The 13,627-nt window shown below is 44.6% G+C and overlaps 1 protein-coding gene across 4 annotated transcripts in view; it reads left to right on the top strand.

The window, feature by feature from the left end:
* Positions 1 to 13,627, top strand: part of ROBO4 (roundabout guidance receptor 4) — a 128,293-nt gene that overhangs the window by 107,609 nt on the left and 7,057 nt on the right. For all 4 annotated transcript variants that reach the window (XM_044281988.1, XM_044281987.1, XM_044281985.1 and 1 more), the window contains one exon: positions 3,626 to 3,819. In XM_044281988.1, coding sequence (XP_044137923.1) covers positions 3,626 to 3,819 — 194 coding nt within the window. The remainder of the gene's footprint in view (positions 1 to 3,625; positions 3,820 to 13,627) is intronic.

Here is a 13,627-nt window from a genome sequence, read left to right as displayed (position 1 = left end):
TATACTGATTTATACAGAACAGAAATAGATAGAAACAGCGCTTTACATCATCAAAGTGCCCACCCATTGGCTCTGAAAAAAGCCATTCCGAAATCCCAATACATGAGGGTTAAGAAGATAATTAAAGACCCTGAGATGCACAAAAGGATTAAAGAAATGACATCCAGATTTTTGGACAGGGGTTATTATCCTAAAAAGATATTAATGGAGGCTAGAAGTGATATGGGAGAGTAATCAGTCCCTAAAAATAAGAGCAACCGTATAGCGTTCATACAGAAATTCAATCCTTTCAATTATCATTTTGATAATATCATATGCAAGCACTGGCATATTCTAGGAAAATCATATCCAACAGTGGAGGAATTTAAAAATCCACTCCTTATCTGCAACAAGCGGAGTCCAAATTTAAGGGATCAACTAGTACGTGCAGACATAGGGAGCATGAAAGGGGGAAATTTTGAACATTCCCCTGCCTCCATTGCATGCAATGCTCAAATGTACTAAAGGGCCACTTGTTTTTACCATCCGCGCACTGGAAAACCTTATAAAATCAAGGGTTATTTTATCTGTGATACTGCAAACGTGATTTACCTTATAAAATGCCCTTGTGGCTTGTTGTATATAGGGGAGACCATGCAGACAGTTAAAGATCGCATCAGTAAACATAAGTCCACTATACGAAAAATAATCTTTTATTGCCTATACCTTTTCATTTTCATAACTGTAAACATTCTATTGCACAATTGAAATATCAGATAATAGAGCAGGTTCATCAGCCAAGAAAGGGAGGAAATATAAAAAAGTTGTTACTTAGGAGAGAGGCATTTTGGATCCATACATTGGATACCCTACAGCCTAGGGGTTTGAATAGGGATTATGAAGTCATGTGTTTTTTTTTTATAGTTTTTTTAATAGTCTTCTAATGTAGAGTGTATTTTCTTACAGACCGCAATACCACGTTGATAGTTTGAAGGACTTTTGTTTCCTTTGCAGTAAATATGGATTAAAGTAAGATGAAACATTCTTACGATTTACCTATGTAACTTCCTGTTTGTTTAATGAATTGATGATGTCATGATCAGGTGATTTGGATTTGTACCTATAAAATGTTACTAAGTGTCATTTAGTATCATGCAGTTGAGAAAGACTGGACGGGCTGAAATGCGTCCTGTAAATTTGTAACTTTTGAAGTTGAAATAAAAAATATAGCGTATTGGAAGCAAGAACGTCCGCTGGGATTATATGTTGGCCTTGACATGGGGATTGCTTCTTCCCGTACAGCGTGTACAAGGATCGTGAGCTGTTAAATCTTTTTTTCTATCTTTAGGATAGGTCATCAATATGAGATCGGTGGCGGTCTGACTCCCGACACCCCCACCGAACAGCTTGCTCGTAGTAGTGCTGCATTCTCTACGTTCTTTACCTGCAGGGCGCAGCAATTGCAGCAGCGAGCAGTGTAATTATAACTAGGGCATCCCCATTCACTTCTATGGGATGACTCCCGTCTCTTCAAATGGATAGGACGGAGCAACTAATCTTGGCATAGACAGGGGGCAGTACAGAACATGTAGTATTACAGAGGAGCTACTAGACAATCAATACAGATGTTTTACCAGTGAAACGGCCGTATTATATGGTTAGATCTGAGTCTGAGGCATTGTATGTTGAGTCTAGTTTCAACTTACGCTGGCCCAGAAAGGACCATTGTATGCAGAATATATTTTATCCTGAGACCATTGTATCTTGAAGTATCACTGTACAAGAATATCACTATTGTAATACTGCTCGGATGTACAAGAATAGAACTACTATAATACAGCCCCCTATGTATAAGAATATCACTATTGTAATACTGCTCGGATGTGCAAGAGTATAACTACTGTAATACCACCTCCTATGTGCAAAAATATAACTACTATATTACAGCCCCCTATGTATAAGAATATAACTACAATAATACTGCTCCTATGTACAAGATATAACTACTATAATACTGCCTCCTATGTGCAGCCAGCCAGAACCGCAGGGGCGACGCGTGAGGTGCACGGTGGGCCGATGAGAGGATTAGTAGTACAGTTAATCGGTTTACTCGCGGTTAGCAGAAAACCTCCCTGGGCCGGCAGCACAGTGATGAGGAAGACAGCACGAAATCCTCCGGGGCACGCTCTGTGGTAGGGAAGCACCAGCCTAGATGGAGGTTGAGGTGCCCTTGATGACGGTGATGTTTAGGGTGCTTGTGGCGGCTCGGTCCCTTGGTGGTATTTGTCGTGACGCCAGTACCGTTTATGGTGGTACAACCAGTTGTATTAATATTGAAGAATAAGGTAGACAGTGGTAGGATACAACTCACAACTTCTACTGTAGCTGGTTTTAGTTGCAGCATATACATCCAGACAGAATACAGTCTCTTGATATTTAGAGGAATTCTGTTGATCCACTGTTAATAGGTTTGGCTAGGTTCTGACTCAGGCTGTGGTGAAGTAGTACTCTTTTCGGGTATGCTTAGTCCTATAATTTCTGTATCTTCCAAGCCCTTGAACAGGTAGCTAATCTGTCTTCTATAGTTTATGGTGAGGCTGCCTGTAGCTAGATTGTCCTCCACCATGTGCAAAGGTGCCCATTAAGCCTGAGGTAGTGGCTGTTATCACCGATGTCTCTCTGCTTGGATTTCTTCCAGGGACGAAACTCTATCCTCTGGTTGTAGGATGAAAGGAACTAAGAGGACCACAGGAGGAAAATGCTCTCCTGCTCCTCATACTTTGGCACTACCACATTGTTACTTCTGACTTCACTCACTACTCTGTGATGTGTAGTCTTAACTGACTTGCCAACAACTAACTAACCCACACTAGGCCTGACTAAAGGTATTTATAAAAACTAAGTGCTATCCCCCTCTAGTGGTGGGATGTATAAAGTGCACCTAACCAGCCTATGAACAGGGATACAACAGGTGATGTAATGCAGAATGCAACACAATCATACAGTTTACACTTAATTTTTGCAGTGCACACGTGTCTTGAGTGGGACACTGCATATGTACTATAATACTGCCAACTATATGCAAGATTATAACTACTCCTCTATGAATGTCTGGTCAGGCGGATGGAACAGATTTCTCCTGGATTCATTCTCTAAAATGTGAAGATTTTGATAAATCACCATCTAAATGCTCTCCAGGATATTCTGTTACATGAGCAAAACACTGTGGGGTAGGGGTGGATTTTGGTAGGGGTGTAATTTTCCTGTATAACTAAGTAACTTCTTTCTGTATATTTAGCTCCTGGGCTGGGGTCAGACATTTACTAAATATTCTTCAGCTGATAAATTCTGTACCCCCTGGTCTGAAGTAATTCCCACCTAATGCCCACTGCACCAGTCTCTTCCCTGGCAGAGGATCAATTTAATATTATAAGTGCTGCCAATGAATTTATGTGCCGGTGCAGTCGTCCATTATTCTTAAAGGGCACCTTCCTAATTCAAGTCACAGAAGGAGATAAAGACTATAATGTATTCTATAATAAAATAAAATCCTGTGTGATACTCTACTAGCACAGAGTATTTCAGGGAGTAAGGGGCAGTAACCTTTCAGCTGTATGGCCCTGACCTGTCCTGTGTTCATATACAGACTTTTCACCATCTGCTTCCCCTCTGGATGGATTGCTGGCTGCTCAGAACCAGGGTGATGGCACAGATCCGAACAGTAGGAAACCCAAAGTCAATCCATTACCGGTTCTTGACTGGAACATTGACTGGATGGACGAACTGGAGGCGAAATACCACCACAGGAGCCAGAAGCAGCAATATCCATTCAATAAGAAGGTGAGGACATGTCTAGCATCTGTGTCTGGAGTAACAGAAAAGGAATGGAGCAGTCAGATGTGTAGCTATAGGAGTGTAGAGGTCTGGGATGTGACTATATTGGTGTAGTCATCTGGGGTGTAGCTATTGGGGTGCAGTCATGTGTGTTGTAGCTATAGGTGTGCAGTGGTCTGGGGTGTAGCTATAAGAGTGCAGTCATCTATGGTGTGGTGTAGCTATAGAGGTGCAGTCATCTGGGTTGTAGCTATATGGGTGCAGTGGTCTTTGGTGTAGCTATAGTGGTGCAATTGTCTGGGGTGTAGCTATAGAGGTGCAATTGTCTGGGGTGTAGCTATAGGTGTGCAGTCATCTGTGGTGTAGCTATAAGGGTGCAGTGGTCTTTGGTGTAGCTATAGTGGTGCAGTAGTCTGGGGTGTAGCTATAGAGGTGCAGTGGTCTGGGGTGTAGCTATAGGGGTGCAGTGGTCTTTAGTGTAGCTGTAGCGGTGCAGTAGTCTAGGGTGTAGCTATAGAGGTGCAGTGGTCTGGGGTGTAGCTATAGGTGTGCAGTCATCTGTGGTGTAGCTATAAGTGTGCAGTGGTCTGTGATGTATAGCTATATGTCACGGTAACTTCTGTGACAGAGGTTAGAAGATCGGAGAGACTCTTGATTCTCAGTGTTGTGGTTTGGTAATGACCACACCTCTTGTCACGTGCAGCCCGTGGTCATTACTGCATTCCCTACTTAGTTTGGTCTCACACTTCATACCATGCGGTTAATATTCTCTGCTTGGGTTTGGAAGAGTTGGTGTGTGGAATTTACCTGTGTTCCTGCTCATCCATTTTCTATAAGATAAGTTGTACGGCTCTTTGTATTTGGTTGTTCCCCTGTGCTTGTTGTTACTAGGCCTCAGGGAGACACTGGTTCGTTCACCTGGGAAGGAACCAGTAGTCTCATTCCCTGCCACTACCTAGGGAAGCGGTAGGCAACCTCCGGCTCCCAGCTGTTGTGAAACTACAGTTCCCAGCATGCTCCATTCATTTCTATGAGAGTTCTTAGAAGAGCAGAGCAAGTATGCATACTGGGAGTTGTAGTTTCACAACAGCGGTTGCCTACCCCTGACCTAGGGCATTTCAGGGCTCCTAGGGTCTAGGTTCCGGGATATGTATTTTCCCACCTTCAGGGTCTATACATACTGACTGGAGTCAGGGCCAGGTTTAGGGGCTTCCTAGGAGGTGACTTTTTCCCTCTCCCTAGCCTTGAGGCCTAATTGTGTGTCCCTCCCCTCCCCTGTAATCGTGACATTATCAACCGCCAAAAAAACGCCATTTTGTTCGGATCAGTGCAGCTATGGATCCTATGTCTACACTGGTCTGACAGCTGCAGGATCTGTCTTTGAAGGTAGCTGACCTTCACGCAACCGTCTTGCAGATTCAGAGACCACAGTCGGCTGGTTCCGGTGGTGGGTACCAGGCCTGCCCTGAACCTAATGTTGCCCTCCCGGACAGATTTTTCATGGGGTAGCGACAATTTCCTTTGGTTCAGGGAGTCGTGTAAATTGTACTTTAAGCTGCGTCCGTACTCTTCTGGGGATGAGAGTCAACATGTGGGTATGATCATTTCATTGCTTAAAGGTGACGCCCAGTCTTGGGCTTTTTCTCTGCCGACCGGATCACAGTCCCTCCAGTCGGTAGATTAATTTTTTAGACTCTTGGGTCCTATTTACGATGACCCAGATCAGATCTCTCAGGCCGAGACCAAATTACGTTGTTTACGGCAGGGAGAGCGGAGACCTATTGCTCTGAATTTAGGAGATGGTCTCCGGATACGGAGTGGAATAATCCTGCTCTCCGTAGCCAATTCTGTCGGGGGCTATCTGAGAGGCTTGAGGACGCGTTGGCCTTTCATGAGTCATTGGAAGCAGCTATGTCCCTTGCTGTATGTCTTGATAGACGCCTGAGAGAGAGATCTAGGGTTCCTCACAATGAGGACGTACTGTCGAATAATGTGGCATCTTCCTTTGACACTTATGGTGGAGAGACATCTGTGGTTGCGCCTTGTGACGAGCCTATGCAGTTAGGAGGAGCTACTCCTGGAACTGCTGGCAAGAGCTTTGGTCATTTGAAGGGAGTCTGTTTTTGTTGTGGAAAGAAGGGACATTTTATAAATATGTCTGTATGTTCGTGTCTAGGTAAAACAAAAAAAAGTTTAATCCCTAACTTACTATTGGTGGTGTGGGTGGGGAGCCAGAAGACATACTTTTTTAATTTACTGGTAGTAACCGATTTCTCCTGTCGGCCGAGGTGGGGCTAGACTCTAAAACTGTGGGAATTGAGGCGTTTATTGACGGTGGGGCAGAGGTTAACCTAGTTGACGGTCAGTTTGTTTGTATGGATGGTTTGACAACAAATGCATTAGACAAAAATATTTCAGTGTTGCAATTGATTCCACTCCACTCACTCAAAAATGTTTATAAAAGGTGGGTGATTTTCATCAATAATTTATCTTGTGTTTTGTGCTGGAGGGTCTGCCTGCTCCGGTGGTGCTAGGTTTACCATGGTTAAGCAAACGTAATCTTACCATCGATTGGCAAGCGAGACAGATTCTTGATTGGAGTAATTATTGCATAGACAATTGTCTTAGCACGTTGCTTTCTGTTGTAACCACTAAAGCTGTACCTTCCTTTATTTCTGATTTTGCTGATGTATTCTCTGAAAGTGGAGACCAGGAGTTACCCCCACATTGAGAGTATGATTGCCCTATTAACCTTATTCCCGGAGCTAAATTGCCCAAATCTCGGTTGTATAATCTTTCTGAACCCGAAAGAGCAGCCATGCGAGAGTATATCACGAGAGTTTGGCTAAGGGACATATTAGACCGTCCAAATCCCCAGTTGCTGCAGGGTTTTTCTTTGTTAAGAAAAAGGATGGAATTCTTAGGCCATGTCTGGATTTCCGTGAGCTTAAATCGCATTACTGTATGTGTTTCCTATCCCCTTCATTTGATCCCAGATTTGTTCAATCAGATTGTCGTGCCAAGGTTTTCTCTAAGTTGGATTTGAGGGGGGGCATATAATCTGGTAAAGGTCAAGGAGGGGGACAAATGAAAGATGGCCTTTAATACCCCTAAAGGTCATTTTTGGGAATTTGGTCATGCCTTTTGGGTTGACCAATGCTCCTGCGGTTTTTCAACATTTCATCAATGACATCTTTCATCATCTGGTGGGCAGGTTTGTGGTGGTGTATCTGGATAATATTTTAATTTATTCCCCCAACATGGAGAAGTATCAGGATCACATGAGACAGGTATTACAGATCCTAAGGGAGAATAAATTGTATGCTAAGATGAGTGTGTATTTGCAGTTCCAGAAGTGCAATTCCTGGGTTATCTTCTCTCATCTTCGGGTTTTCGTATGGACCCGGAAAAAGTCTGTGCTGTGTTGGACTGGGATCGACCCGAAAATCTGAAAGCGCTCATGCGATTTTTGGGATTCACCAACTACTACCGCAAATTTATCTATTGATTGTTGTTAAACCATTAACAGATATGACTAAGAAAGGTGCGGATTTCTCAGTCTGGTCTGATGAGGCATTACATGCCTTTTTAGCGGTAAAGGAATGTTTTGCTTCTGCTCCTATACTGGTGCAGCCAGATGTGTCACAGCCATTTATTGTTGAGGTTGACTTATCTGAGGTAGGGGTAGGAGCAGTCTTGTCGCAGGGTCCTTCACCTAGTAAATGCCGCCCATGTGCTTTCTTCTCTAAGAAACTCTCTGCTACTGAAATAAATTTTGACATAGGCAATAGAGAATTGCTGGCCATGAAGTTGGCTTTTGAGGAATGGCGTCATTGGTTGGAAGGAGCGGTTCATCCCATTACGGTAATTACCGATCACAAAAATCTGGCTTACCTGGAGTCGGCTAAATGTCTGAACCCAAGGCAGGCCAGAGGGTCGCTGTTTTTTACCAGATTTAATTTCATTGTCACTTATCGCCCTGGGATTAAGAACTTTCCTGAGGGGAAGGGTGATTCGGAAGATCCTGGTGCTATCTTGTCTGCTCTTTATCCCGACCTTGAGGCAGAGGTGTTGGAGGCCCAGGGAGATGCACCGGATTCTTGTACTCCGGGAAAGTTGTTTGTTCCTTCTGAATTACGGCACAAGGTGTTCGAGGAACATCACTGTACAGTTCTTACAGGACACCCTGGGAACAGGTCCACGGTCGGATGAGTCAACCTCCGCAATTAATGGCTGTGACACGTCTGGCTGCACCAGTATAGGAGCAGAAGCAAAACATTCCTTTACCGCTAAAAAGGCATGTAATGCCTCATCAGACCAGACTGAGAAATCCGCACCTTTCTTAGTCATATCTGTTAATGGTTTAACAACAGTTGAGTAATTCAAGATGAATGAGCGCTTTTAGATTCTCAGGCCGATCCCAGTCCAACACAGCACAGACTTTTTCCGGATCCATACGAAAACCCGAAGATGAGAGTAAGTAACCCAGGAATTGCACTTCCAGAACCTCAAATAAACACTTCTTCATCTTAGCATACAATTTATTCTCCCGTAGTATCTGAAAGACCTGTCTCACGTGATCCTGATGCTTCTCCATGTTGGGGAAATAAATTAAAATATCATCCAGATACACCACCACAAACCTGCCTACCGGATGATGAAAAATTTAATTAATGAAATGTGGAAAAACTGCAGGAGCATTGGTCAACCCAAAAGGCATGACCAAATTCCCAAAATGATCTTCAGGGGTATTAAAGGCTGTCTTTCATTCGTCCCCCTCCTTGACCCTTACCAGATTATATGCCCTCCTCAAATCCAATTTAGAGAACACCATGGTACTGACAATCTGATTGAACAAATCTGGGATCAAAGGAAGGGGATAGGAAACACGGACAGTAATGCGATTTAAGATCATGGAAATCCAGATATGGCCTAAGAGAGTTCCGTCCTTTTTCTTAACAAAGAAAAACCCTGCAGCAACTGGGGATTTGGATGGTCTAATATGTCCCTTAGCCAAACTCTCGGTGATATACTCTTGCATGGCTGCTCTTTCGGGTTCAGAAACATTATACAACCGAGATTTGGGCAATTTAGCTCCGGGAATAAGATTGATAGGGCAATCATACTCTCGATGTGGGGGTAACTCCTGGTCTCCACTTTCAGAGAATACATCAGCAAAATCAGAAATAAAGGAAGGTACAGCTTTAGTGGTTACATCAGAAAGTGATGTGCTAAGACAATTGTCTGTGCAATAATCACTCCAATCAAGAATCTGTCTTGCTTGCCAATCGATGGTAGGATTATGTTTACTTAACCATGGTAAACCTAGCACCACCAGAGCAGGCAGAACCTCCAGCACAAAACACGAGATAAATTCTTGATGAAAATCACCCACCTTTAAATGGATGTCCTGCACAATTTTTGTCTAATGCATTTGTTGTCAAACCATGCATATGAACAAACTGACCATCAACTAGGTTAACCCCTGCCCCACTGTCAATAAACATCTCAATTCCCACAGTTTTGGAGTCTAGCGCCACCTCGGCCGACAGGAGAAATCAGGTAATAACAGTAAATGGAAAAAGTTAGTTTTCTGGCTTCCCACCCACACCACCAATAGTAAGTTGGGGATTAAACGTTTTTTTTTTTTTTTTTTCGCCTTGACGCTGAACGTACGGACATATATTCACAAAATGTTCCTTCTTTCTACAACAAAAACAGACTCCCTTCCTATGACCAAAGCTCTTGCCAGCAGTTCCAGGAGTAGCTCCTCCTAACTCCATAGGCTCGTCACAAGGCGTAACCACAGGTGTCTCTCCACCATAAGTGTCAAAGGAAGCTGCCATATTATTCGACAGTATGTCCTCAGGGTGAGGAACCCTAGATCTCTCTCTCAGGCGTCTATCAAGAAGTACAGCAAGGGACATAGCTGCTTTCAATGACTCAGGATTTTCATGAAAGGCCAACGCGTCCTTAAGCCTCTCAGATAGCCCCTGACAGAATTGGCTACGGAGAGCAGGATTATTCCACTACCTATACATAGACCATCTCCTAAATTCAGAGCAATAGGTCTCCGCGGAGTGCTCTCCCTGCTGTAATCAACGTAATTTGGTCTCTGCCTGAGAGATCTTATCCGGGTCATCATAAATAAGACACAAGGCTCTAAAAAATTAATCTACCGACTGGAGGGACTGTGATCCGGCCGGCAGAGAAAAAGCCCAAGACTGGGCGTCACCTTTAAGCAATGAAATGATCATACCCACATGTTGACTCTCATCCCCAGAAGAGTACAGACATAGGATCCATAGCTGCACTGATCCGAACAAAATGGCTTTTTTTTGGCAGTTGATAATATCACGATTACAGGGGAGGGACACAGAGCTAGGCCTCAAGGCTAGGGAGAGGGAAAAGGTCACCTCCTAGGAAGCCCCTAAACCTGGCCCTGACTCCTGTCAGTATGTACAGACCTTGAAGGTGGGAAAATACATACGCCGGAACCTAGACCCTAGGAGCCCTGAAATGCCCTAGGTAGTGGCAGAGAATGAGACTACTGGTTCCTTCCCAGGTGAATGAACCAGTGTCTCCCTGAGGCCTAGTAACAACGACAGGAGAACAACCATATACAACGAGCAGTACAACTTATCTTATAGAAAATGGATGAGCAGGAACACAGATAAGGTCCACACACCAACTCTTCCAAATCCAAGCAGAGAATATCAACCGTATGGTATGAAGTGTGAGACCAAACTAAGTAGGGAATACAGTAATGACCACGGGCTGCACATGACAAATGGTGTGGTCATTACCAATCCACAACACTGCAAATCAAGAGACTGTCAGTTAACCTCACGTGCAGTCAGTCTCTCCGATCTTCTAACCTCTGTCACAGAAGGTACAGTGACATTTCCCTTCTGTATGTAATAAGGGGGTGATCCCCACCATTTGTCCCATTATGGGATCCAATTTGAGGATCCCCCAGTAGTCCTCCAGAATATTCTGGACCTCCTTGTGCGCCAGATCATACGTTCCTATATTCCGGATTGTAGTATCATCCACAACCTGTTTCTTAGGATGTAAAAGTTCATCCCTATTGCTCATAGCCGCATGTTGATAGGCTTTCTTAGGCTCCATTCAGATGTCCGTATGATGCGGAACGGGGGCGGACCCATTCATTTTCAATAGTTTACTATTGAAACTTTTGGTCTGCGGCTCCGCAATAGTGGACAAGAATAGGCATTTTCTATCACAGTGCCGGCCATGTGCACATGGCCTGTGTCAGTGTTTTGCGGATCCGCAAAACACTTACGGACGTGTGTATTGACCCTTAAGGCATGACTTAGGGTACCCCCTCTGAGAAAACCTCCTCTGTAAGCCATTTGCTGCTTCCTTAAAGTCTACCCATTGCGAGCAGTTACGGCGACCCTTAAGTACTGTCCTTTAGGTATTCCATTTTTTAGCCTATCGGGGTGCGCACTTTCCCATCTAAGCAAAGTATTTGTCACCTTGGGCTTACGGAACATGTTAGTTGCTATTTTTCCGGAATTCCCAATACTGATGGAGAGATCCAGGAAAGTAAGGTGGGTTTTACTGACAGACCCAGTTCATTCTTATTTAATTGTGAGACAAATTCTTTAAATGCCCCATTAGTGTTATTCCACAATATAAAGACATCAATAAATCTTATCCATAGGATAACTGAGGATGTCCACTGTTCCATTTTCTCACAGAGCACAAATTCTCTTTCCCACCAGCCCTGGTAGAGATTGGCAAAAGTGGGGGCACATGGGCTCCCCATTGCCACTCCCCTGAGCTGGTGGTAAATTTTGCGGTCAAAGGTAAAGATATTATGGGTCAATATAAATTCAAGCAGTTCCATCACAAAATGATTATGTGAGGACAGATGTGACCCCCTTTCCATTAGGAATGTTCTAACTGTCTGACAGCCTTTATCTTGTGGTATTGAACTGTAGAGCGCTTCTCCATCCAGGCTGGCTAGACATGTACCCGTATCACAATAGATGTCTCAAGACATTGAGTCCCTTACAGATGATGGTAGATTCACAACGAATGGCCTCAGTATCTCATCAACATACACACTGATTTTTTCCGTGAGGCTGCCTACCCCTGATACAATGGGCTTGCCCTTTAATAGAGAGAGCCCTTTTATGAATTTTTGGGAGACTATAGAAGGCTGCTAATATCGGGTGTTCAGGCAACAAAAAGCAAACTCCCCCTTGTCTATGAGATGTTGTTGCATTGCTTTTTTCCAAAATGTTAGAGAATTCACATTTGAACAGTTCGATCAGATTATGCTCCAATCTCTTATAGCACCCTTTATTATCCAGTAATCACATGCACATTTCCACATACTTTATGTCATCTAGGATCACTATGTCCCCCTCCTTATCTGAGGGTTTTATTACTATAGTGTCATCCTTATTTAACATTTCCAGAGCCACTAATTGTATGATTTTCCTAGTTTATGACGTAAAGTCATGATTTTATGAAAGACACGGAAGCGAGTATTGCATTCGCTTCCTTTACTAAATTCCATAGCAGCAAAGAAGAAAAAAACCAAGGTAACATACAGAAACACCCCTAAGGGTAGCCCCTCCCACCAACCAGTCCATAAATAGGCCCCCCTTGGTCTGAAATAAAAATCCCTGAATGTAGAAGCTCTGGACCAGTCCGCCAACTTCAAGATATCCGCCAGACGGGTTCCCGAGACCGCCATAGACGTGGCAGAAACACCCCGAACCGAATGGGCGGTGAAGACTGAGGTATCGATGCCTGCAAGAGACAAAATCCATTTGACCCAGCGAGACAGGGTAACACTGGTGACCGGTCTAAAAGGCCTACGTAAGGAGATAAAAAGCTGCTGAGAGTCCGAGGATCGCAGGGACGAAGTCCGGAAAAGGTACTCCCTGAAACATGAAACCGGACAAACCGCCGGAGATTCAGGAAAAACAGGGTAAGAAACCGACCTGATAGCGGTCTTGGTACGACGGGAAATGTTGAAAGTCACCCCATCCGGGGTAAAGGAGACAGCGTCAAAGTCGAGGGCACGGACATCAGAAACCCGCTTACAGGATATAAGGCCGAAAGCTGACGAAGAGATAAATCCGAATTAAGAGGCCAACGAGACAGGAAATCAATGACTAACGAAACGTCCCATAATGACGAGAAGCGAGCCCTGGGAGGCTGAGAGAGACGAGAACCCTTGAGCAACCGACGCACCAGAGGATGCTGACCCGCCGGGCAGCCGGAAAAACCCTGATGATGGGAGGAAATAGCTGACCTGTATAGATTAATAGTACGGTACGCTTTGCCGTCTTCAAAGAGTGAGGACAGAAACTGTAAAATATCCTCTACAGGAGCCGAAACGGAATCCAGGTTCCGTTCCATGCACCAGCAAGTCCAGGAACCCCAAGCTGCCCGGTAGGCACGCCTGGTACCGGGGGCCCACGCACTGTCCAGAAGGAATCGCGCTGTCTCCGATACTCCAGCGACGTCCCAGCGCCCCCTGAAATCCTGCACGCCAGAAGCCTCAGCGAGCTGTCCATCAGGAGGGGGTGGAGCTGATCCATTGGACCCTGAAGGAGATTCGGCAGGGACGGAAGAAGACGAGCTGGGGAAACCACACCTGAGCCTGCCAAAAAGGAGCCACCAGAACTATCTCTGCCGCTTGGCGACGCACCTGAGAAAGCACCCGCGGAATTAACGCAAATGGTGGGAAGGCATAGGAGAGGGTGCCTGACCAATCCTGGAGGAGCGCGTCCACTGAGGGTCCGGCCTCCAACTGTAATATCTGGAC

Source organism: Bufo gargarizans, chromosome 2 (genome assembly GCF_014858855.1).
Source record: "Bufo gargarizans isolate SCDJY-AF-19 chromosome 2, ASM1485885v1, whole genome shotgun sequence".
NCBI lineage: Eukaryota > Metazoa > Chordata > Amphibia > Anura > Bufonidae > Bufo > Bufo gargarizans.
Note: the sequence above shows the minus strand (reverse complement) of the source record. Positions and strands in the feature narration are given on the sequence as shown.